Source organism: Onychostruthus taczanowskii, unplaced genomic scaffold (assembly GCF_017590055.1).
Source record: "Onychostruthus taczanowskii isolate IOZ18803 unplaced genomic scaffold, ASM1759005v1 scaffold49, whole genome shotgun sequence".
Taxonomy (NCBI): domain Eukaryota; kingdom Metazoa; phylum Chordata; class Aves; order Passeriformes; family Passeridae; genus Onychostruthus; species Onychostruthus taczanowskii.
Window position 1 is genome coordinate 3190952 of NW_024502458.1, and position 26173 is coordinate 3217124.

The window sequence follows — 26173 nt, forward strand, 5'->3', positions numbered from 1 at the left end:
TTATCTGCTGGGCTCAGCTCTGACCCAGCTGTGTGCAAAAAGCTACAGAATAAAGTAGAAATAATGCTGAAAAATAACACAGTTCTTGTGGTAATCTCTTGCAAGATTATTTTAATAAAGAGTCTGCATAGAGGTTGTGATGAATATGGGAAGTTGTAGCATAGTCCTAACCACAAGACTGGAGTTGGAGAAATGTAAAATACCATTTTCTTGGTGGTGGCCTTAAGCAAAAGTGACCTTTTGGAGTTTTTTTCCTTACCTAGTAGTGAATGACACTTCCTGTAAAGGGCTGTTAAAGAGATTAGTCAATGAGCAGCTGTACTTAAATAGCTTATTTTGCTTGTCCAAGAAATATCATTTCATAAGCGTTATTTTTCTTGTTAAGAGGGTAAAGTACAATATTTTCCAAAGGAAGAGAGGTCCTTCAGTGTCATTATGACCATTACAGTCATGGTACAGCAGTTTTAAAGGTCTGGTTTTGTAATCTAGTGAAGTAAGGTGGAAGTCCTCTTGATAATGTGCTTTATCAATGCTATATTTGTATAGTCTTTAGAAAGACTTCTGCCCCCAAGATTGCACCTGTGTAATTGCTCAGTCTGAAAACCGCTACGTACCTGAAGGTGCCTTTTTGTATCTTGGCTCCAGTGGTGCAAAAAGCAGCCAAGGGCTTACTAGCACCAGTGGGCAGAGTAAGAAAAATAAATGGGTCTTGCATAATTCAATGACCGTGAATTTATTTGTGTGGCTTCTTTTTAAGTGTGTTACTCCCTCCCCCCAAATAAACAAAAATTGGCCTCTTCAGAATTTTACATCCTGGATTTCTGAAGGACATGTGCAACTCTGTCAGCTGGTGGTGTGTGACAGTAGTTGTCCACGTACGATTTGTTGTATGTGTTTCTAATGTTTCATTTCCTTTTCAGGTCTGCTGAATCTGCTCTGAAGCCAAGGGTAGGCAACCAGTGCAAGGGAAGTGCTGCTGCTTTACATGGACATCTGCTCTTGCGGCATGGCCCAGATATCCAGCAGCAATGGATTCAAACAGCGCTCCTCACCTTCTCTGTCAGCCCCAAGGTCAAAAGATGTGGACAAAGAGGAGGCACTGCAGATGGAAGCTGAGGCGTTAGCCAAGATGCAGAAAGAAAGAGGTGTAGCTGGTAATAAACAAACCTTTCGTTCTTTAAGCAGCCCCAGACAAAAAGCACAGACTCATAACAAGCAGGACCATGATCTCATGGTGTTTCCAGAGTCTGATGCCAAGAGCATGGAAGATAAACTAAGTACCATTGACATAGAGAAGCTTACTCATGCTGAACTAGAGAAACTGTTGCTGGATGACAATTTTGAATCTAGTAAAGTACCTACATTACCAGCAAGTCCTATTTTGAGCCCATCTGTGTCTTCACAATTTTATCTTGGGCCCATGGGTCAGAGGAGACAGTGGACACCTGGAATACCAGCACCTGTGACATGCACTTTACCTCCTATTTACACCTCAGCTTCTTACACAAAACAGACTGGTGTATTTCAGAATGGATTCCATCCAAGTATGTCATCCTATCCCCCTAGAGAGCCTATTTATCTTGGTCTTCCTAGACAGTCACAATACATTTCCTACCCCCTGGCAGCTACCACACCTTTCCATCCACATGGAGGCCTATCTTTATACCCTCCAGTACTCACACCAGAAATGGCAAAAGTATTTGACAAAATTGCAAGCACTTCAGAGTTCCTGAGGAGTGGGAAGTCGAGCACGGACCTAGAAATGACTTCCATAAAGTCTGCAGTGTCCAACCTGCCGGCCTCGGAGAGCTGTGGGGATGTCAGTAAATTCGACTGGCTGGATTTGGATCCTCTGAGTAAACCAAAAGTAGACACTGTGGAGACTCTAAACAAGGCAGAGGGTGATGGAGAGAGGCCTTCAAGTATGACTGCTGAAGATCCGTGGGATGCTGTTCTGTTGGAAGAAAAGCTGTTACTAACTTGTCATTTGGAAAGGAAGGTTAATGGGAAGTCTTCTGGAGCCACAGTCACAAGGAGTCAGTCCTTAAACATGAAAACAACTCAGCTTGCAAAGTTACAGGGCCAAACATCACAGGTATGTAAATCAGTATCTTGAAATTGCAGTATAACAGTAAAGATTAATGACAGTATTTAAAGACACTTTAAGGTCTGTTATTTATTTTATTTGTATTACTTGGCTTGAGCAATGTCCAAATAATGTGATGTTATGGCACACAATTGGTGCCATTCAGAAAATTGAACATTACTACTGAATTATCTCCCAAAATACCTCTACCCTTGTGTAATCCTTCCATATTTACTGGGGAAATTGCTGGTTTTCAACTCACACTCCAGTAAGAAATAGAAATAATACTCAGCGCAATTAAGTGTCTAATTCATATTGATAAACATTTCAATTTTATGAGCAATTCATACAATACTGTAAAATAAAAAGGAGTCAAGCTAAGCACTGAAAGTTTTATCTTGCCTTTTACAAGACCAAAATATACTTCTCTTTTGTGGGTAGAAAGCTTTCCTTCTGTGTAAAAGGCTTGACAGAACTTTTGGTTTTGTGCTGGGTGGTGGAGTGGCTGTTGGGTCAGAAACACTGTACTTCTGCTCTAGAAGAAGGCAAACCGTCTTTGTGTGATGTTACTTTTATCAGGCAGGGCAAAAAGATGTTTGATTCTTCTCTAGGATCACTTTAATGAAAGATTCAAGACCAAACTCTCAACAGGGGCTTTAGTTATGGCACTCCTACCTTTGGACATGGAGCACATGCAGTGTCAAAAGCAAACTGTGCAGCAGGTGATCAGTACTGTCACAGTCTCATCTGCTTAATTATGCCCCATTAGGGCATCTTGCTTTCTCCCAAGTCCAGTAAAAGAACTGTTGGTTATTTAACTTTTCCTATACTTTTGATTCTTTCTGTGGTAATTCCACCACAAAAAAAAAACAAAAAAAAGAAAAAAAAAAAAAAACAAAACAAAACAAAAAAAAACCCAAAAAAACCAAACCCACCCCCACTTTTAAAATACTAGTCAGCTCACTAGAAAGTGGATATGAATACTTCTGGGTTTTGGGGTTTTTTTGGAGGTGTACAAAGACTAAAAGAGAAGTGGAAAAGTTTTCAGTGGAAAAGCCAGCACCCTGGCAAGTGTGACAATGGCCAAAAAAATTTTATTTGTAGGAACTGGTAAGAGAATGGGAATTAAACTATTTGTTTACTTTGGAGACTTTGGTTTGCAGCTGTTTTAAATCTTAGGTGTTATTTTTCTAGGTGTTTCTAATAGGCTGCCATAAAAAACCTACTGTTATCACTCAAGGATATTTTCCAAATAATTCCTTATATCTTCCCTCTCCACCCCCAAACTGGAGGAGGTTTTTTTCTCAGAAATAGGAATATTTACTAGACTGTGGCCTAAAAGGCTCTCTAAGTTTCCATTGAAGTGAAATTTTTGGCCCCTCATTTGAAGGATTTCCTGTTTTTTCTGGATTAGGTGTCAGTATTCTGGCAAAAGTTCAATAGAAGGCCAGTGGAGAAGGAATAAAAACCACCCTGAAACCCAAAAAATCCATTTATCTCTGGTTTTGTGCCATGTGTACAGCTCTTGGGTCTGACTTATTTTTTTTTTCCCCCACTTGCTGTTGAGTTTGATGCATTAGCTCTGTTATTCCCTAGTATTTGGAGAGGCATGTAAATTTGGGCTCTGCAGCATTTTGTTTCTCAGTTTGCTCTGTCACCTGGTGATGTGTTTGTCAGTTTTTCAGTGCTGGCTGGTTGGCTCTAATTAACCCCTGACTAATAAATAACTGGGCTACATTGGATTGGTGCTTCTCAGGTGGTGTCTGTAGGAAGTAATGCTTGACTGTTGCTGAATGAAATCTGGCTTTATACATTCCAGGTTTTTCAAGAATGTAGGATTTCAAAGGGTCTTTCCTGTTGATAAGGTCCAGTCTCCTGCTATTTGCATGTCATGGACTGACTACTTGTTCATAAGTGAAGTTCAAGCTCTGCCTTCACATGTGGTCTTTTCTTCCTGCCACTTCTGATTTAAGGGCTGTTTCAGCTCCTCCTCATCAGTCATCTGATTTTCAGCACAACACATTTGTAACTAGCTCCTAGCAAATGTTCTTCTTTCAGGATGGAACAGCAGGTACTTAAGATGAAAGAATCATTTTGATATTTACCTCAACATGTTACAAGAGATGGTGACTTTCTGTCAGCTTTCACTGCAAGCTCTTTGTGAGAGCTTCTCTTTGCTTTTTTATTTTTTTGAAGATGACTTACAAGAATTTTATCTCTCTTTGTGAGAGCACAGGGTACCACGTGCCTTGTACATCAGCAATAAACCCTCATTACAGGCAGGGCCATCCTGCTTGGTGCTCTTTTATTGCATTTGTTTTATTTGTGATAGCACCACAACATCAATTCTGTAGGCAATTAATTTTTATTAAGTCGCCATCTTTTTCAAACAAGTTCTTAATTTGTAGCAGACTTCTGCAGTGAATGCCCAATTGAAGGTTTGAGATTTGCTTTCCACTTGTGCTCCTCCAGACTTGTTTTGGGATCATACTCCAGTTCTAGCCTGTGTTACGAAGGTAGGTGATGATACAAGGCTGTGAGTTAGCAGGGTTGTTTCTCCTGAGTTATTAAAGAAGAAAATAAATAGGTTTAAAGATGAATCTCTCAATTGGATATTCTTGAAATACAACCTGGATATTCTCTCTTTTGCCTATCCCGTGCTTCTAGTTTATTTTCTAGTTTAAATAATTTTCTACTCAGTACAATAGAAAACTGAGTTATGTAGCCTCTACTTTTGACAGCTCTCTTGTATTTTACCCCATTTACCCTGGGTTTATATGTTCTTCAAAGTATATTTTCAAGTCTTACATCTTAACAAGTCAGGATCATTTCTCCCAAACCCTTCCTGAAAAACTCAGTCTCTCTGCCACTTTAGAAAAAATTTTAGTATTTTGATTCAATCAAAAATATATTTTGATTCCATCAAAACTTATGACTGTCTGTCTATTTATTCTCTGAATCAGTAGATTGCTTTGTTTTGGTGAAGTATCTATTTGTATATTGCCTGTTTTATGTATATACTAATATCTGAAGTAACTATACATTTAGTATTCCCCCTTAAATACTTCAGTGTTTGCCACTCATTTCTGAAAGCAGAGGCAAAAAGCATCATTTTGTCCTCTTTTATGTGTTGTTTTCTCTTGCTTTCCACAGAGCTGCAAAATCTTGTGACTTTGTATACTCATGGAATTTTATTTAACTTGACTTTTTTGTTAGTTTGTTGGGGTTTGGGTTTGTTTGTCATTGTTCAGATTAATTGTATTTACAGACCACTTCTATTTTTGCAGCCTGTGCTGACATGAACTATTTATCTCATTTGGCCTGAAGTCCTTTCTTTCAAGTTATTTCCTGTTTGACTGATAGCTTTTGCACCTCCTAAATTGACCCAAGTGGAAGTTAAAGAAATTAAAATTCTACTTGTTGCTCAAAACCCATTTGAGTCCAGTGGGCTTAAATAGAATTCTTTGTTTTACAGAGCTTGTTGTCTTGAAATTATTTTCCCAAAAGTGATCAAAAATTAATATTGAAGTTCAGCTAAAAATAAGGAGGTGTTTGATGTTCTTAATTTTCTTCCAGGAGGTCTTTTCCATCCTTACATATTTGTAATAAGATGAGGTTTCTCTCCTTAGCCAAGTGTGACCCTGAGGTGAACCATGGATAACCAAATCTGGTTTTTTTTTTTTTGTTTTTGCTCATTAGATTAGAATTTATTATTTACTCTGGCTAAGCTTGCATGTGTTGGCATGCCTTGTTGGTTCCCTGAACTTTGAGTTTAACAGTAAAATAACCTGCAAATTTTTTTCTGTAAGGAATTCCAAAGTGTCACATAGTGGCATAAAGTGGTGTTTTATCATTGATGTGACTTTATTTAAGTCGGCCCCTTTTTTAATGCTTTTATCCTATTTGTAGTATTCCTTAAAGAGTTTTTAAATAGAATTTAACATTGGTAGAGGCAGCTTCTTGATTTGCAGTGGCTGAGTTTGGTGTTGAGTGCCAGCCAGCAGGTGATTAACCTTCTTCAGAGGTGTTGGCCTTTCCCTGGGTATGTTCCCTGCCTCTTTCCTTGTGATTTTTGGTAGTGCTGTTGTGCAATTGCTTAGAGAATGTGTTTACTAGATACAGTTGCACAGGTTAGCAGGTAGTATTTTTATGTGATAGAACTTGTCTGAGATGTTACAATAAAAGAACCTATTTAAATTTAAGGCATTAAGCATGCTCCTGCAGCTCATTTCAATTTTTGTGGCTTTACAGCTTCCTGTTCTAATTGTCTCCTGTGGTATGGCTAATCCCCAATTACACAGAATTTGTCCTTTTGACTGATCAGTGTTCATGCAACCAATATTTTAGCTGAAATAATTAGGTTTAAGTGCAATTCAAGTGGCAATTATAGGTTGCATCTCTTCCAAGTTTATGCTGTACTGCTTAAAGAAGTTAATTTGAAGGGAAAAAAGTGCTTAAAGAAAAAGACCTGACAGTATGTGGCTCTCTCAGATTTGACCCCTTTTCTGAGAGTCTAATTTAACTGTATTGTCTGATACACTCTAATGAAATGAGCTGACTACTTGGGCTAATAATAAATAACCCATATACTTGTTAAGTAGTTAATCACTACTTTAAATATGAATAAATTGTGGTGATTTTCAGAAAAACTGTAGTGCAGTCTGCTTTGTTCCTGGCCTCGTGGATGGATTAAAGTTTTCTATAAGCATTGTAAAGTCTTTGGGTGAAAGATGTAACTGGTCATGTAACTTATTCCAGGGAGAATCTGGCAGGAGCTTCACGGATCCTTCAGGCTAGTGGTGGCTGTTACACTATGGACAGCTGAGTTCCACTGGTTATTCCAACTTTTCTCTGCATTTTGCTCACTCCAGCTTTTGTATGGAGGTATTGTGAATTGGATCAGAAAACAGATATGGATTTAAAACCTGCTGAAGTTCTGTGTTTGTTGTTTTGTTTTTTTAAGTTTATTAGATTTTGCGGTTTGAAACTGCAGCTCTCTTTTAGCAGTTGCTTTTTGAATTGGATACTTTAAAGATTGTGGTTTACTGTTTTGGGAGGTGATGGGAGCATTTGGCATAAGGGATTAAAACAGTGGTAAGTTGATTCCATGGGGTTAGTTGTAAGGTTCATGTTCTGAATGCTCTTTCCTTCCAGTGTTCAACTTGTATTTTCCTGCTTTGTAGGAAGAGATAATCATGGGCACCAGTGATATGTAGTGGCTCTTTCTGGAACTACACTGAATTTGAATTGCAGAACTGGAGGAAAAATATGTTTTTCTTCCATCTGTGGTTCAGCTGAATTTAGCCAAATCTGAGTACAACAGGTCACTGCTGAGAGCTCAGGAACTGCTTGTAATTTAATACTAACTGATAATGGTGCTGGCAAATAAATGACCTGCTGTCAAGGAGTCACTGCTCCAATGAATCTGTACTTTTCAAGTTAGTAGTGATACATGGTTTTCTCCATGTAGAAACAGACATAAAACTAATAGTAAACCTCAGACTCATGAAAAGCTGTCATCTGCATGTGGCTTTGCTGGCTTTAGGAATATGTTTGCAGCTATTTAAATCCTGTATTATCTTTGAGTTGCAGAAAGACAATGGGACCACTGGCACGCTGACAGGAAACGTGCTTCTCCAAGCAATTGAAGGGCAGAATCAAGAACTGTCAGCTTTTTCTGAAGCAGTTACAAAGTAAGAAATGGCTGAATATGAATTAAGTTTCAGAAGAGAAAAAAAAAACAAAACTAAATGATTCATTTGCAGTTAGCTTGACAGGAACAGTCCTATTTTTTCTTGATGGGATAGGTTTCAGTATGTATCCTTTTTCCTTTTCTTATCTCATTTTTTTCCTGGTTTTGTCCTGTTTTGTTTATTTTTTTCAAGAATGCAACAGAATTGTTAAGATCTTCAGTACTAAGATTATTATATTATCATATGTCCTCTGTCTTATTTTTGTCCTGTGAATTTCACTTTTCTGTGTTTTTGTAATACCTTTTTATCCTCAAAGTATTTTTCTTTATCTTGTTTTTTTTAATTACAATTTCTGTTGAAAGAATTTGAAGTCTTTTTTTTCTTGTTAGCTGATACACCTCTCAAAATCCTATCACTCAGTGGATTTCCTACCTTTAAATGCTTTTATTTTTGTTGCTTCCACAACTGGAATTCTTTAAACTTGCCTTTAAACTTGTCTCTGCTTTGATCCCTAAAGATCAAGTGAAGTTTCTTAAAGATTGTGTGGGATTTTTTTCTTACTGCCACAATTTAATGAGAGTTTATTTTTTTTGTGTTCTTCTTAGAGAAGACAAACTGCTCTTGCCTTTTTTCCTTTTGAGATGAAAATTCAAGAAATCGTGGAGAAAATAGAGATCTTTGAATCTCAGTGATAGAATCTATTTTTTTTAAAGCAGGAATGTTTGTGAAATGAAAAGGAAACTCCACAAAAACAATGAAAATTCATACATATGGGAAACTTACTGATGATGATAAGGACAAAGCAACACTTTCTGGTTAAATCTAATTGGTTAAATCTAATTGTCTAATCTTTTTTTCAAGACCCAGTGTTTAAAATACTGTTTGACTTTCAACTGGATGACTCTTGCTGGAGGATCTTGCTATTGTCCAGAATCAAGATGATGAAATAAATGATCCTTATAGAGTAGTCCTGTTCTTCATTCCTATAATATTGCTTTAATATTGGCAGGAGTTTAAGGTTAAGTTATTTTATCCATGTTAAATAGCAGAAGATTACAAGAAGCTTTCCAAGTATGGTTTATTCACTTGTAGGTAAACATTCTATACTGCTTGTGTCCTAAATAAAAACCTTTACCTCAATTAAGGCCTCTTCCTCAACTTCCATAGCTTAGAGTAGCTAACTTCTGCATGGTATCCAAGTTCAGATTAGACTTCTAAAATTGAAACATGTGAAGAGGTTTGTTGCTCTTTTTTTTTTAAGCTAACTTTTAGAAAATACTGTGGATTACCTTTTTAAGAACTATTTTAGAGCTTAACTTCTGCAGAAGAAGTTAAGCTCTAAAGTTAAGTTAAGCTCTTCTGCAGACATGGATATGTCCTGTAAGAATTGACCTATTAAATATTTTAAGCTATGTGGAAAACCTTCCTAATTATATACTTAAGATTTTTTCTAACTACTAGCTGTATAATTATTGTGGGCAATGCCCTGTTGAGAGTAGAAAAATTAAATGGTGCTCTGCACATGCAATTTAGGTTGAGAGCCAAAGGTAGTCTTTACTGTTCTGCCTTGTGGTTATTACCATGTTATTTTGCTTTAGTCTTGGACTTCTCCATTGTAATGTTTCATAAACCTTCTCTTCTTCCAGATTGAGGACCAAGTTTCCTTATACTGATCAGCAAACAAACCCAGGTTTTGTGCTGAGTCCAATCATGCTGCAAAGAAATATAAGTGGGGAGAGTGCCAGTATCAAGGTTTCAATAGAAATCGAAGAATTCCAGCAACCAGTAACTTTCACATGTGATGGTATGTTCCTGCTTCTTGAGTTGGAGTTTGCTTGTGAAAGACTGTACACTCAGCCCCAGACAATGCCTGTCATTTTTTGTAATCCTTGGGTCTCAGGGGAAGGAGTTGTTGGTGGGAAATGTGGAAGAGGTAACTGAGGAAAGGACTAGTTCTGGATCAGTGCCTCCATCAGAAAATATTTAGAAGTTGACAAACTGAAATACTGACTGTAAAAAAGGAAAGTCCAGCAAACCTCCTCTGTCCATAGCTGGATAGAATAAAACAGTTTTTCAAGTCTTTTTACTTCAGTTATTGAGGAGATCATGACACCAGGACTGAGATTTTTAAAGTTTGATTTTTCATTTCAACACTCTTAACATATTTTAAAACAAATTTTTGTAGGCTATCTAAAAATTCAGGGAAATTGCTGCTGGAGAATAGGAATAAACATTAAAACTATCTATTACTTCCCTTCAATACATGCTTATGAGCACAAACACTAAAATAATACTGTTGAATGTGCCACAACTGGCTGTCCTGGTTTTCTGGGTAATTTTGTGGAATATTGGTTCGGGGTGGACCTTTGAGGTTTGCCTGGTTGTACTACATAAATTCATATGCTCTGTGCAGTCTTGACTGCACAGTGGTTTTCTTGATATGTCATGCTGTCAACTTTTGGCAGTTCTGGCTGATAAAATAACTGGTAATAAACTTTTTTGCCTCTATACTTCTGTCACATGTGAGGGTTATCATTTGGATCTCCGCTTCTAACAGTGTAGATGCTTCAAAACTGGTTGTTCTCAAAAGATCTGGAGTTTTTCTGTTGCTCCCATGAATTTGCTGCTCTGTTGGAAAAACAAGCTTTCGGTGCATTGGGGTTTTCTTTCTATATTAATTTGCTGGACCGTAAATTTATTCTGTGGTGACTTAATAATCTTTTGTTAAGAAATGAGTTGGATTGTAAATATAGCCTAGAAGGGTTTCTGCACTTAATCCTTAAGACTACACTTTGCTAATATTACAGGCTTAATCCTTTCCTACAGAAGGCTTTGGTAGGGTAACTAAAATGTTAGGGCTCCAGCCCTTTATTTCTAGTATTTTTTGTGATTAGCTTGGAATGTGTTTTGTGTTCTAACCTGACATACTTTCTTCTTTGCACTTTCTATTCCCATTTTGCTGAAACTAATCACAGTTAAACTACTTGTCTTCCATAGCTGGTGAAGGGCAAGTATGTGACTAGTAATGAGGGTATTTAAAGTTAATCTCTACCTTCAATTCCTTCTCATCTTGGTCAAATTGTTACATACCGTGTAAGGCTTTCAGTCTTGCTCAGAAGGAGCTGCAGCCTCTCAGTGCTCTGACAGCTGTTTGTAGAAAGGACTCAGGAGGGAAATGGATGAACTTTAGAGCTTATTTAGATTCATTTTGCATTCATTTATTAGACTTTGCATGGAAGTTTGCTCTGTCTGAGCAAACATTGTGTGTCAGCGAGAAATTAACGTCTTTGAATAAGATGTAGGCCAGGGAAAAGGTGGTAACATCTTTGCAGTTTTCACAGAGCTGGCAGAGCTTTGGCAGTGCAGCCTGTGGCTACAGCACAGAAACTATCCCTGCGTGAAATATCACTGCATCTTTTTGCTTTATCGACTCCCAGATATATTCTCTGCTGAAGGCAGTACAGCCATGTCACCCAATAATGAGTTAAACAGTCTTATTGACTTAAAGTGTTCTGAATTCATACTTCCAGTCATTCCTTGTTCTTGAATTTCACACAGTAATTCTTTATATGTGCTTGTATACTTCTGTGCTTGTAATAATTAATCATTTGTTAATGAGGTGAAGCATATGTGTTATCTTGTGGAAAATATTGTAGCATTACCTCTGTGTAGCTACCATAGTAGTAATATTTCTTTCTTTAAAAAAAAAAAAAAAAAGAAAAAATCGGGAAGGTCCCTGGAGTGGGAAAAAACCCCCATTCTGAAGGTACTGACAAAATATAAAATCGCTTTTATACAACAGGTTTTTTACAGAATTTTGAGGCACTTTGATATTATTTGCAAATTATTTGAAGGAGATCATCAGAAACTAGGTAGGGAGGGCTAGGGGGCATTTTGTATTTAAGCATTTGTTTCATTCAGACTTCTCTGTATTTTTAGTTGTTGACAGCTGGTGGCTGTGGGGGAATGGATTTTCTATTTGACTGGGATTATTTTTTTGCTCTGTAGTTACTGGATGGAAGAGAGACTGTTTTCCAAAAAGCATTTGGAGCCTGATGCAAAAGCACTGGTAGCTAAGAGTTGCATTTTGCAAAGGCTTGCTGATGCTTACTGAGATCTGTACTAAGTAGAAACTTCCCTGGACAAGTGCAAAGGAAAAAGGGGAAAGGACTTCCAGTAGGATTTGCCTCAGCTGCAGCTGATATTCAGTTCCTCAAAAGCCAGACAAATAGAGGAGTTCAATCTCCAGCTCTTCAGACAGTGTTTTTTAAACTGAAAGTGCCTCTGGGATCACTTACATATTTGAAGACCTTGCTAAATAGGGCAAATTTATAACAAAATAAAAGAAGAAAAAATAAGTCTATGCTCAGTCCTGCAGACTGTGTTTGTACTTCTGGTTAAGTGACTAGACTGTATCCTAATTTTTAAAGATTGTTTTGGGCTTTTTATAATGGCAATCAGGTTTCATGAAATACCTTTCTTTGTGAGAGAAAAGTGAAGATCTCCAATGATGAAATTTACGTGATAATAGAAGCATAAAGGTCTTCTCTACAAGTATAAAAATCAATTTCATTAAATAGCTACAATTTGTGAGTGAACAGTAGTTAATATCACTTTCTATAGATTTGTATTTAACTTTTAGATATAATTTCTTTAAACAGTGAGTTCCCCTGTTGAGCTTATAATAATGCAGGCACTTTGCTGGGTGCATGATGACTTGAATGAAGTGGACATTGGCAGCTATATCCTGAAGGTCTGTGGCCAAGAAGAAGTTCTACAGAAGTAAGCAAACTCTTTTTCATTAATTCTTAATTTCATGCTTTTTTGTGACACAGTTACTGGAAAGTGTATCTCTAGTGATTAAATGTGTGAAAGAAACCTTAAAAATGTAAGGGAGTTAGTCTTTGCACAAAGATCAGAAGTTTTTGGAGTTGTTCTGGGATACAGCAAAGTAAGTTGTAATCAACTCTGTTCTAATGCAGATGCACGTTTCTGGAGCATTTCTTTTGAACACTCTTCAAATCTCAGAAACTGAAAAAAAAATAAAGATAAACTGTTCTCTAAACTGGTGGAGTTGTGGTTTGCAGGGTTTTGTTTGTTTCTTGGTTTGATTTTTGGTTTGGTTTTTTTGTTGGAATTTTTTTTTCCAAAACCAAATGTTTACAAAGTCCCATTCTGGGTTGGAATATTTGGTTTCAGTGTTAACCACTGTGGTTAAGAGCTTTAGCACAAGTCCAGGTGTCTGCAATAGTGCATAAAAACCTGTGCAGAAGTAAACGTCAGACCAAGGATGGCGTGGAGGTTGATTCACCATTTCCTTACTTCATGGCAACAGGTTGCCTGGAGTATTTGGTGTGATTTTTGGGCAAGCACTGCTTTGGTTGTGACTGTGCTTGCTTTTGTTTCTCAGCAAGCACTGCATAGGAAGCCACGAGTACATCCAGAGCTGCCGGAAGTGGGACACGGACATCAGCCTGCAGCTGCTGACCCACAGCGGGATGTGCAGCGACCTGGCACGGACAGTGAGTGCTCCTGGTCTGCAGGGAGGGCTGGCTGTGACCTCCTTGTGTCACTGGCAAATTAGCATGCCTGCCTGCTGTGGGAAATGCTATCCTCTTATCCTGCCAGGAAGTGCAGTACATCACTGAATTTTCACAAGGCAAATTACATAAATATGGGTAATGCCTCTTACTAGAGCCAAGTGTTTTATACCTGGAAAAGGTATGCTAGCAGTGGGACTAAACTTGAGCCTTGGAAAAGAACGAACAAATTTCAGAGTTAAATAAAAGTTGGGAACAGTTTTTGAGAAGAGTTTAATTGAATATGTATCAGACCATCAAAGAGGAAGGAAGGAGTGTCTGGTATCTGCATAGTTGGCCACTTGATGGCTGTTTCTTCCCTCTGTCCCCATGTGTACACATTTCACAGGCTATTAAGTAGTTATTTCTTTTCCCCTTTGAAGAGATCACCTTACATGTTTCCCCTTCAACACCCCAGGCGTTAGTAATTAATTTTCTAAAACCTTATGGAAGGGTGAGAACTGGACTTAGTACCTCATATTTTATTGCAGGAAGATGATGACAAGACACCTGTACATCTAACCAAACACCTCTGCAAAGTAGAAAAGCCTTTTAGAGAACCTATCATAAGGTAATGTTTTGTGGTTATTTTATTAATCAAGTGCTGATCACAGCTGAATTCCTGACCAAGGTGGTGTTCTGTTCTGTTCTTGTACTTGTGTTCAAGAGCTTTTATTTCTTGCAGGTCTTCCATTGAAGAGCTTCTTGAGGTGTATCACAAGCAAGTTAACATAGCCCTTAAGAATGAGGTAAGGTTTATTGCTGAACCAAAAGTAGCATGACCAAAGTCACTGGTAAGGTAGCTGGCAAAAAGACTTGCAGGTTTTCTTGGGGAAACTGAGAATCAGAGCTAGCTTTCAAATGTGAAATTATAATAATGGGTATTTAGATTTCTGTTCTTCTTTTCTTCCTGACTTTTCTTGCAAACCTCAGTTATTATGTGATCATCACAAGTAGAAATCTATCTTCCAAGTCCTGGGGTGCAAAATAACCTCTGCCCCAAACATGCTGGAAGAGGCTCATTCAGGAGAATAGGGAAGAGATCTGAATTCTGACTATGGCTGTTGTTGCCAGCCATGAAGGATGTATTTACTAACAGATAAAAATCTGCATAATAGAGAGCAGGAACAGTTGTGTACAATGGGAGTTAGAACTGAAGCATGTTTGGAGCATACATGTAAGTTTTACACAAATCATAATAATGTCTTATTCTGCATTATTCAATGAATTTAAAGTACCCTGTCAAAAAAATGTCTGTTTCAGTGTATGACAGGTAGTTTAAAGTGACTTGGATGTTGAATAGGTTAGAGTAATATCCCATCTGCAAAAGCTTATGGATATAACCTGCTTTGCTCATTTCTCAAAGGAGAAGCTGCTTTTAACTGCTGATAGTAATGTAACTTAGAGTCTTAAATGCTTAAACATTAGATAACTGTGTTTCTTAACCAGTCTTGAAATTAATTACTTAATTGCAATACTTTTCATTTCCACTATATTTGTTTGCCTCTCCAGGAATTCAGGTCTGAACGAGCTGCTGTCTGCTATTTCCATACTCCCTTAATATTATTTAATTCCCTTGGTGATTCACCACCTTCTCAAGGGTAGTTTTGAACACAACCTTTTTGTAAAAGAGTGAGCTGTTACTGCTCCCTACCATGGTGGTACTTTTGTTGCTTTGCTCTTGCAGCTGCTTCAGCTTCTTTGTTTAGCTGTGATTTCACAGGCTGAGATGAGGAATGCAAAACATCTCAATTCAGATTTGTGTTCTACCCTTTGTTGAGCTTGTAGGAAATTGAGCTTTTTTAGGCTGGGAGATGTAGTTTGTAGGTGATGATGATCAGGTCCAAATAGCAGCAGTTCTGCATGTGAATTTTTTACTTCATGAAGTGAGCTCCTTTACATACTCAGTAGCTGAAGATGGCTAATCCAAGTGAAGAATAAATAATTTCTACGTGGGCTTTGATTTCACATAGTTGAACACTTTGAAAGTTATCAATTGTCTTTTTATTGAGATTTGAGAGTCTGTGACGAAAATAGGAGTAGAAATTTCTCTTTCCATGTCACAAAGAGGCTGTTACCTTCAAATTGTTAGCTTTGGAAGAATGGCTTAAATATTTACAGTGTCTTCTGACTTCTGTGGCTATTTTCTTACCAAAATAGTTAATTGTTGCCAGGTAACTCTCAATTTAAAAACTTTGATTCATATGGCTTCTTTGCTACCCATTTGTAGGAAGGCCACAAGTATATGTCTGGAAGAGTGCTGGCTGGGAATCAGTTCACATCTTAGTGAGAGAATATTGCAATAATTATTCCTCTTATTTAGTTGCAAGTGCTCAGAAATTATTGTGAAAGAGACCTATACATTAAACCTTTAAAAAGTAAACTATTATTTTGAAGCAAATATTTTAATTTTCTACATGTGTTCTTTAAAATTGGGTGAAGACTTTCCTTACATTAAAAAAGAAACCCCAGGAAACCTAGGATAATTCAGATTTCACTCGAGTGGCTTTTCTTCTGTTGGAAGAGTAGAAGGAAGAGAATGTTAGGAGCAGCTCAACTTTGCCTTAAGTAGCCTACAAAAGTAAATTAAAGGGAAGTAAAAAATATTAGTTCCATCATGGAAGCAGTACTGCATTATAAGTAGTAGAAGTGTCAGTGTAATTTAAACCTGTGGGCTGAAATTGGAATACTGCTTCTTTAGCATTGCTTCCTCACACTAATTGAATATTCTTCTTTGAACTGCACTTTCTTTTTAGGCCATGAGGGAAAGTGAGCTTAGTATCTCATTAGAAAATAATTGTTTGCCAACAGTTTAATAGAAAAATGGTTGGGAGCCTCCTAATGTTTCCTGGCACTCCATTCTAGGATCTGTACTACTGTGTTTTTGGCATTCATAAGGAAGTTCTCAATATTGAGGTTTTTCTTTATTCCAATCATTACACCACAGTTTAATGCAATGGAGATGTGCATCTCATAGTGACGTTTTCTTGGCAATTCATTAAAAAACATTAAAGCAATACTGGGTTTCACAATTGTGATCAGATCAATGTGTTCTCTCATACATTCCTTATTAGAACCAGCATAAAGCAGTAGATCATGTAATTAAGACTGTCAGAAAAATCTGTTCTACATTGGATTGTGTAGAGACTCCTGCAATAACGGAATCAGTGAAGAAGCTCAGGAGGGCTGTTAATCTCCCAAGGATTAAAAATGCTGAGGTAAACTTTCACTCTATAAATTGCATCTTTTAACTGATAAATTTTATTTCACAGTTTTTAGTAGCTGAAAATACCAGCAACAGTTCTGTCAGGGCTCTGTTGGGATTTTTTTGTTGGGTTTTATTTGTTTATTTATTTTACTGGACATCTTCAATTTGTTTTGACATCTCTCTGCTGTTAATGCATTAATCGCTTGCTTTGGGAATATTTTCCTTTTCTAAATAATGACTGTTTAAAAACTGATTTTAAAGTACTGTTTTCTGGTTGTGCAACTAGAAGCTTGTGTCACAGCAGATGCCACTAAATCTGACTGAGGGAAACTGACAGGAGCTCATGCTGTCTAAAATTAATGCAGTTATGCTTTAAAGGAGGAATTGACATCATGTATTTTCCCAGTAGTGTTTGTGACATCTTAAAAAATAGCATCTTAAAACTCTTAACTGTTCATGCTCTGGCATTCCTGAGCATAAGGACAAACCCAGAATCTCTCAAACAGCCCAGAATTTCATGGTGTAACTGCCTTATAATGAATGGTTTAGTTGAGCAGGACAGTCTCAAGTCATGTTGGCAAAAACAGTCGTTAAGTGGAGAAGTGTGCAAATAAAAAAGCTAAATAATCTTACAATGCTATTTCTGTTGTCCTGCTGCCTTACCAAAGTGGCAACTCACGTGATGCTCTGTTTGCTTTTGGCTTCATCAGTTCAGTGATGTATTTGTAATCCTGAGCAGAAGACAGATAAATATAGTTGTCACAAGAACTGGAATTCTTACAGGGGAGTGCAGAAGACATTAAGACAACATAGTGAAATACAGCATATAAATATTTTTCAATGTTTGCTTTTGGTATGAGAAAGCTGTAGAAATAATTAGATTACAGTGTATAAATAGCTCCCAAAAATAACATTGCTCCAGTAGAATTTGATAAAGGTGGAATTTTGGTAATAAAACCCTGTGATTATTTTATGGTGAACAGTGGCTTACACAGTAAGGTGTATGAAGACATGTAGGACTGCTTTCAGAAACAAAAATGCTATAAGTATTGAGGACTGTTGAATTGTAATCTTTTGTAAGATATTGTTTTATTTTTTTTTCAAAATAATTGTTTGTGGTTGGACAATTTAACCGTGTTTTTGTAAGAATGTGAAATTTTTTGATATTCAGACTTTAAGTTGAAGATGCTCAATTAGTACACTAGAAATGTGAGGAGAACTTTCATCTTCTGCAGCACTTGTGACAAACTTTGTAAGAAGTTAGGAATTCACTGGGGTTTGATTTTCAAGCACAAGCTTAGTTTTCATTAAAAATTTTTCTTTTATCAGGACTTGAATTGTGCATGAAACCCTTCCTGATTAGAGGGGAGTGAATTCCCATGATTTGTTTGTCGCCTCTTGGTTTCAACAGTGTCTTTGTTGAGCCTAGACATTGTTGTGATGTCGCATTGTGTTGAGACTTCCATTTTAGCAGACCAAGAAGCAAAGACAATACAAAGTAATAGTCCTTACTGTTCATTTTCTCAGTTGTTTAATATTTTTTTATTCAGCAAATTTATAACTCTGCCAGCAAAAGGTACCTTACCAAATGCCACAAACAAAACAAAAAAAAGCTGTTTAAAGCTGTTCAGATTTAAATTACTGGTCAATAAGCTAATGACCTCTGCTTTCATCCATAACAGCCCTGAGCAAGTTTTATCTCTGCCTAGAGAAGTTAGATTATCCTGGGCAATATTCCAATGTACTGTGTCTTTCTGGACTTCATATAAGGAATGTCAAAGCAGTTGACATAACAAAAAATGAGCTTTTGAACTTGGTGAATATTTGCTGCATCATACGGAAATTGTGATGCTGTTAGTTAACTCTTGAGGAACGTTGTGTGAAAAGATGTGTTACATAAACTTAAATACGAGCCTAATTCAGATAGTTCATCATTTCTGTATATGATACTTAATAGCCATGGAAAACTAATATGGATTTTCAGTATTGAAATTTCCTCTGACTTTATTGTGTAGGTATCCCTAAAATGTGGTGATGACAATAGCAAGAGCCCCTCTGGTGAGTAAAGTTCTTCAATTTTTGTTTGAAAACTGCTTTGAGGTGGCTAATTTAGGAAGAAATGCATTCAAAATCAATTATCATTTAGGTTCACTGCAGCCTGAACACCCTCTGAAAGTGAGTATGGACCAGTTAACAAGAGCAGTTGAGGCCCTTCTGCAGCTCCACACAAATTCCTGTAGCAGTTCAGCAGCAATTTCTCCAGAAGAGAGTAAGAGTACCAAGGAAGCTTGGACTGCCACAGAACATCTCCAGTTCACAATATTTGCTGCTCATGGAATTTCTTCTGGTTGGGTGTCAAAGTAAGTGACTTACTTATTGTAAAATTCCTCCATATATATATATATATATATATATATATATATATATGTATGTATATTTAAATACTTTTATGGGTTTTTTATGTTTAACTTTTTTTCCTTACCCAGCTATGAAAAATACTACTTGATTTGTTCTCTGACTCATAATGGAAAAGATCTCTTCAAACCTGTTCAGTCCAAGAAGGTTGGCACATACAAGAACTTCTTCTACTTGATTAAATGGGATGAACTGTAAGTGACTTCAGTTTGTTAAGACTCGATAAAATGTTTTGTTTTAGCTAGCTACTGAATGCTGTCATTCAACTCTTGGTTCTAATTCCATTTCAAGCATCCAAAGAACAATTTCTGATCAAATCAGAAATACTTTTCCAAAGTACTCATTTTAAAGGGGAAATGGAAATGAAATGGACAAGTGCCCTGTGCTAATGTGTTTGTAGCATACAGTTAGAGGGAGTTGGGAAGGTCATGACATTCCTTGCAATTGGAATGGTTTGTGCTGCTGTAAGAAGGATTAAAGAATATAGCTTGCTTGTAGGTACTGCTCAATTTATGTAAATGGAGAGGAAAAGCAATGTCTCAGTTTTGCTAACATGAATGGTGAATCAGCTTTTACTCTAAATACAGAGGGTAGAAAGGAAGAAGGGAGGGCATACAGAGAAAAGATAGGGACATAATGGCAGGTGGTATCTGCTGACTGAAGGGGGGCCATTTTTCATTATCTGTGCACAGCTTAATCTCTGCCACTTGAGTTGTCAGGCAGCCTGTCTTAGCTGAGGCATCATGTGACTCCATGGTGCCCCATATCTATTCTCCTGACTGTTTTTAAAGGTCAGAGATAAACCCTAAGGAATACCCTGAAAGTTTGTGGTGAGCAAATTATTTCAGACCAGCAATGAGAGTTTTTAGAACACCTGTCTTCAGAGAGTACTCCAACTACCTTTTTTTCTGGTGATACATGGGGTTAATTGTCAGATCTTTTGCTGGCAAGCACTGGTGTGTTACAGTGAAAGGTCTGCTAGATTGCTTAAAAGCTGCTGACAACAGTGTAGTGCTTTATAGTGCAATTGTCAGGTTTTACAGAGAAATCAAACTAAAAGAACATTTTTAGGCAGTAAAAACTGTGTAAACAAAAGTGGAAGCTTGAATAGCTCAGTGAGATGTGTATACTCCTCAGCTGCTTGCTTTATAGGTTTTGTACCATGTAGAATTTAACTTCTGATATTCTTAGGAGATTCTTTCATTTGGATAGGAAACTATTGTCAGCTGACCCTTTCAATCTGAAAAATTAGGAGGTGGCTAACATGGAATTCTGTGGGCCCTTCCTAGTGAGTGGAGTGGGAAAACTGGTTATGCTGGACAGTCAGTTCTGTGCAAGGAATGTAATTTAATAGACAGAGATTAAAAGGGTTGTTCCAATCTGACTGTAGTGCAGAAGTGTAATTTAGCAGGTTTTACAAACCATTGGTGTGGGAGATGAAGTGGAGTGAAATATGATTGTATGGATTTTTAACACTTGTTCTTCAATGTTAATTGACTTTTTGAAAGCAAGAAGCATAAATGGATTATATGGATAAACCTGTAACTTACTAACTGCTGCCTTTTTTCTAATTGACTTATTTTTAATACTTCTATTTTATAGAATAATTTTCCCCATCCAGATTTCACAGTTGCCTTTGGAATCAGTCTTACGTCTGACTTTATTTGGAATCCTAAATCAAAGTAGTGGGAGTTCCCCTGACTCAAATAAGCAGAGAAAGGGCCCAGAAAATTTGGGTCAGGTTTCTCTACCTCTATTTGATTTTAGGCGGTAAGTATCCAAAACATGGGTAAGATTATCCATAGGATTTGCTCTGTGTAGAGCTTCCTCCACACCCATAACTATAGAAATTGCCTCTCTGATATTGAATATAGTAGGCCATGATAAAGATAAGAATTGTAAACTATACTGATACAGAAAAAATACATTGCATTAAATAGAGGACAAAACATGGTCTTGTGTTGTAGGATTTCCATCTAACTGGCTGAAAAAACTTCGCTGCTGGAGGAAGTTGGATATTGTTTGAATGATTATACCCCAGAATATTCTAAAATAATTCCTTTTGATTTAGAGCTGGATTTATTTTAAACAATTAAAATAAAGGGATAATTAGCCAGTGTGTTAAACTTGTGGCATATTTCTGGTTTCAACTGGCTTTCCTTCAAATACAACTGCTGGATGCTGTTACATGTTTTTCACTAAGAATGAAAAGCCTGCTGTAACTTTCCTAAGCTGAATGTTTCTGGAGTGGTTCAAGTTGCTTTGTTATTCCAAGTTTGACTACAAAGCTCATTCCAAAACACTTATCACTGGGGCAGCTACTCAGTGAGACATGAACCAGTAGGCTGGAACCTCTGGTGCCCAAATTAGACCTCATGGTGCAGAAGTGATCGGCATTTATGCTTAAGGTTTCCTATTTACGTGTGCTGCTGACTTCTAGGTCTTCCTGGGAGTTTAAGTTGTCAAGCAAGGCTGCAGAAAGGCAGCCAGATCTTTCCTGGACAGTTACTGCTGTGTGTTGCTTGTGTCTGTTTCGTGTGCTTTGCATCCTCTGGTTCTGGGTTTGACTTCACTTGCTCTGCTTTCTCTTCTGTCTGGTGATGGTTCCAACAGCTTGAGAGTGTCACAGAGTTTAGGATTTCCTGCATTGCAAAGATGGCCTGCAGCTGCTTTCAATCTCCACCAAAGCTTGGATTTCTTTTCATAAACGATGCTTATTTCAACCTTCTGTTCAAATGCTGCATTTCAGTCTCCTATCTAAATACCACATTTCACTTCACAGTATTTGAAAACGCAGCTTTTTATTTGAATTGCAAATTTATCTTGTCTTCATGGTGTTCTCACAGGAGTTAGTTTGGGGAGAAAACTGTATTTTCTGTTTATGCAGAGCACTACAATGGTGTGTGTTGTGCCAGAGCTTGCTGAGTGGTCTGTATGTAAGAGCTGTAGAGATGCTTAGTGGGTACTTGCAGTCCACACAAATTAAATCCAGACCTGGGTAATTAAAACTGATAGCCAAATACTCCAGTTACAGTTGAAAATAGCATCAATGGCAGGCAGGATCTACAGCTTGAAACTAACTGAAATATGGGGAATACAAAACTGGTCATGTATGTGTTTTGAATCCATGGCCAAGTTAAAATTCCTTCTGCTGAAGTGCATGTGGAGTGGCTTAAGTCATCATGACTTGTGGATGAGACAGAAGGCTGTATTAAATTGAAGAATTATTAAAATGAATAAGCTGTTCAGTTGTGCTTTAGTGGCACAATTTGGTAATCTTTATTGGCATGACAAGCTCCTATTTATATTTACGTATAACAACCTGTTCTTTATTTGAAATACTTATAAACCCTAAAATGTCTTGCAAAATGTACTTAAGGCTTGGCCTTCAAGCAGTCTTTTGGGCAACTTTTTGATTTTAAAAGACTGATAGAAGTTTTCTGTACCTATTATTCAACACTTATTTGATTTATGAAGTCTCTTCATTTGTGCCCTACTAGACCTGGAAATGGTATTAATGTTGAGAATACCCTGGCAAATGCAAACGTCATTTGATATGCCCTTGCAGAATCTGGTAATGTGAGAAGTCCAAGCAAATGGTGAAGCCTGTAAGATTCATATGCCTGGGCCTTTTTTCTAGAAGCTAAGAAGAGTTTGTGTGTGTTCGGTTTTTTCTCAGAGGCAAAAGTATTCCTTTTCTGGCTTTAAAGAACAGGGAACACTTAATTTATCTGTGTGAACTAAATCTACACTGGACTTTTTCCTTTGCCTTTTTCACATAAAAGTTGTAAGCATCCCTTTAAAGCACTTAAAGTACAGATGACAGCCAGTGAAAATCAGTAAATTTAAAAAAAATTAACTAATATTTTGGTGAAGTAAACAGACTGTGAATAACCTGTACATGTTCTTTTCTCAGATTGTTAACTAGTGGGACAAAGCTGTTGCAGCTGTGGACCTCATCACATCCACATCATGTGTCAGGGATGACCTCTAAGAAAGGAAATATGGAAAGAATAGTATTGCAGGTTATACATAATTCTGTTTTACTCTATGCTTTGTTTGAATATTGTAATTTGTAAGTCTTATTAGATGAATGTTTTGGGGAGAGGGAAAGTTCTGCTCAGTAATACTTGAAAGTCGGTATAGAATAGTGATTACTAAACTGTAAGGGCAAAGAATGGGAAGCTCCTGGAAGTCTCTAGAAATCTGTTATTCAATAAACTGTCTGGAAGTAAGAGAAATCAGAAGTGCTTTGGCATGACATGCTGTTGGTACTGGGAGAGAATGTTTTTGAAAGCAATTCATAGAAATGTGTGCTGAGATGGGAGTGGTCTGGACACCAGCAGTAGCAATTCCAGCTCCTTTACAGAACATAAGCACCTCTCTTTCTCAATTCAGAGCTCAATTTTCCATCCAAAGAGAAGGTGCCTTACTAGGCATGGCTCAGCAGTCCCAAAACATGGCCTGAGTGGGTGGCTGGGTGGAAACCACTGGTGTGGGTTTGAACAGCTCTGTGATTATCTCTGCTCTAAGAATTCTCACTTCTCTTCTGAGGAGATCTCCAGCCACTGCATTGTGCAATAACACAGCTGTACATTTAGGAGCTGTAGTCATGTAGAAGAATTGAAATGGAAAAAAATACTCAGCAAAGAGTATCTGGGGGCTGTATAACTTGTAGAACTAAAGAGTTCAGATACCCAAACATCTGAGACTGTTGGAAGGGTGAGCTTTCTTTACTTAAGGACTTGCATAATCTTTTTTTCTTTTTTCTTTTTTTTTCAGATTGACTTCCCATTCCACGCTTTTGATATTGAGTATAAAATTCCTCAAGCTGCAAAGACCACTGTGCATCATTCTGTAGAAACATTAGAAAAACCCTTGAGAGAACGTCTCCTTGCCATTCTCTCCAAGGACAGCACCATTGGGTACGTCCATCTCTTCCAGCTGGGCTCTTTTTGCACATGACAATTTGTAGCTAGGATATGGAATGCTTATATATTCTTAAGTTTCTGTAATTTTTTTTAATATATTTTGAAGACCTGTAGAGACTTAAACAAGACATTGAATTAATATGTGAAATCACGGTACTGACTTAATGAATTTCCTTCTGTTTTGCTTGGCTGGTGCTATTAGTTTTTGCTACAAGACTGCTGCCCCTTTGCCTGCCTGTTATAGTCACCTGTTCCTGCTTGGCAGTTTCTCAGTTCCAGGGAGTTCCAGCAGTGGCTGTTCATGTGCCATGGGAGCTTTTCTGGCAGCCTTTCCTACTCATCTGCACCAAACAAACATTAATGTTTTTGGTTTATTTCAGATTATACTAAAACCTAATTTTGTCCTGCCCAAATTATAAATGTTTCCTTAATGTTTGAGGCTTTATTTGGCTTTTTGTTTTGACTTTTGTGGAGGAAAGAGTCCTTTCAGTGTCATTCCATTCTGTATGTTAAATTATCTGTCTGAATACAACAGTCAGTGGCGTTGGGGTTATTCAGGTGATGGTTTGTCATGTGCATTATAAACTGAAATGCTCTTGTCTGCAGGCTGTCAAAAGAAGATAAAGAATTTTTGTGGGAGAAGAGACATTATTGTCATAGCCATCCTAATAGCCTACCAAAAATACTGGTTAGTGCCCCTCACTGGGACTGGGCAAGTCTTCCAGAAATATATTCTTTACTTCAGAGGTGGCCTCCTTTATCACCCTTAGCTGCACTGGAACTGCTGGATTCAAAGTAAGAAAACTGTAAATAAACTCTCTTGTGTTTCATTCAGCATTAAATGACTCTTCTTTGGTAGAAGATCCTGGAATGGTATTCTGTAGGAAAATACTGCTGAATTTCTTGCAGAAAAAGTTAAATGTTTTTAAAATTTTAAAGAACCCCATACTTACTTTATTGATGCAGTCTTAACCAAGTCATGTAGTGAAAGCACAGCAGCTGTGGTGAAGGTTCTGAAGTTTAACATGCAACGAGACAGGAGTTTATACAGCCAGAGTTTTCAGAGGTTTTGAGTGTGCTTGTCCTAAACATGCATGTGCAGTTGCATCTTATGTGATGAAGGGCCTTGTAGGTCCCTTATTAGCTTTTAAAGACTTTATAGGATTGCTTTTCTATCTAGCTGATCTCAAAAAAAGAATAAGAAAAAAAGTCCTACATAAACAGAGAAAACTTGATGTGGATTTGTGGTGACTTTCTAGGTTTGCTGATCAGGAAGTACGAAATACAGCTGTGAACTGGATAGAGACATTGAGTGATGATGAGTTAACAGATTTCCTCCCTCAGTTTGTGCAGGTAAGACTTTCTGCCTACACAGAAGTTTAAATTTATTTTGGCTCTTGAAAACCCAAAGGAATTGCTTCTGACCAGTAGCAGAAATGCAGTTGTGTGCCTCTAACTGTAATGCACAGTAGGGGAAACAATTTGAATAAATAATCTCTTTGTGACTGTCCAAAGTATTTATGGTAACTGTGTGTGCATTAGTCACAAAATATGTCTTCATCAAGAATTAAATGCAGACCTGATTTATGTAATTTCCATTGTATTTAGGCATTGAAGTATGAAACCTACCTTGACAGTGCTCTTGTGAAATTTCTTTTGGCTCGGGCACTGGGAAGCATTCGGGTTGCGCACTACCTGTACTGGTAAGGGGCCTTTGTTCATTGCTCATGTAACGTGTGTGCCACAAGATTAATATTTCCAGATAGAAAATCCTTCTTAACATCATCATTCAATAACATAACAATGACTGTTAGGAATGGTGATTATACAGAGTGTAGATCCTGGTTGTTGGTTTGTTGTTTTTAATGAAAGATAGTGCCTCTACAAAGCACAAACTTCTTGTCTTTTCTATCCTGTATATCAGTAACTTCAGACATACATAGCACTGATTCACTAAACTATTTTAATGTCTTAATATTGCATTGTTTGCTGTATTTTCCATAGGAAAATTTAACTTATATCCTTTATTTCAGGCTTCTTAAGGATACACTGTATGATACAAAGTTTGGTGTAAGATATGAGCAAATTCTTGGAGCTTTTCTTTCAATCTGTGGAAAAAGGCTGAGGGAAGAGCTGGAGAAGCAGACCAGACTAGTGCAGCTCTTTGGAATGGTAGCAGAAAGAGTAAAGCAGACGAGTGGATCTGCTCGGCAGGTGTGTATATGTCTTTAATTCAAAACTAATCCACTTAATTGTCTTTT

The 26173-nt window shown here is 37.3% G+C and overlaps 1 protein-coding gene across 6 annotated transcripts in view; it reads left to right on the top strand.

The window, feature by feature from the left end:
* PIK3C2A (phosphatidylinositol-4-phosphate 3-kinase catalytic subunit type 2 alpha) overlaps window positions 1-26173 on the top strand; it is a 50556-nt gene that overhangs the window by 10505 nt on the left and 13878 nt on the right. For 4 of the 6 annotated variants that reach the window (XM_041414960.1, XM_041414961.1, XM_041414962.1 and 1 more), the window contains exons 2-19: window positions 921-2095; window positions 7673-7779; window positions 9426-9583; window positions 12441-12561; window positions 13190-13301; window positions 13850-13929; window positions 14044-14107; window positions 16433-16576; window positions 18582-18624; window positions 18713-18926; window positions 19053-19175; window positions 20584-20751; window positions 22898-23006; window positions 23764-23906; window positions 24519-24707; window positions 25172-25265; window positions 25521-25615; window positions 25946-26126. In XM_041414960.1, the coding sequence (XP_041270894.1) occupies window positions 986-2095; window positions 7673-7779; window positions 9426-9583; window positions 12441-12561; window positions 13190-13301; window positions 13850-13929; window positions 14044-14107; window positions 16433-16576; window positions 18582-18624; window positions 18713-18926; window positions 19053-19175; window positions 20584-20751; window positions 22898-23006; window positions 23764-23906; window positions 24519-24707; window positions 25172-25265; window positions 25521-25615; window positions 25946-26126 (3255 nt within the window). In that variant the 5' untranslated portion in view covers window positions 921-985. The remainder of the gene's footprint in view (window positions 1-920; window positions 2096-7672; window positions 7780-9425; window positions 9584-12440; window positions 12562-13189; window positions 13302-13849; window positions 13930-14043; window positions 14108-16432; window positions 16577-18581; window positions 18625-18712; window positions 18927-19052; window positions 19176-20583; window positions 20752-22897; window positions 23007-23763; window positions 23907-24518; window positions 24708-25171; window positions 25266-25520; window positions 25616-25945; window positions 26127-26173) is intronic. The other 2 variants (XM_041414963.1, XM_041414964.1) reach the window with 2 other exon arrangements.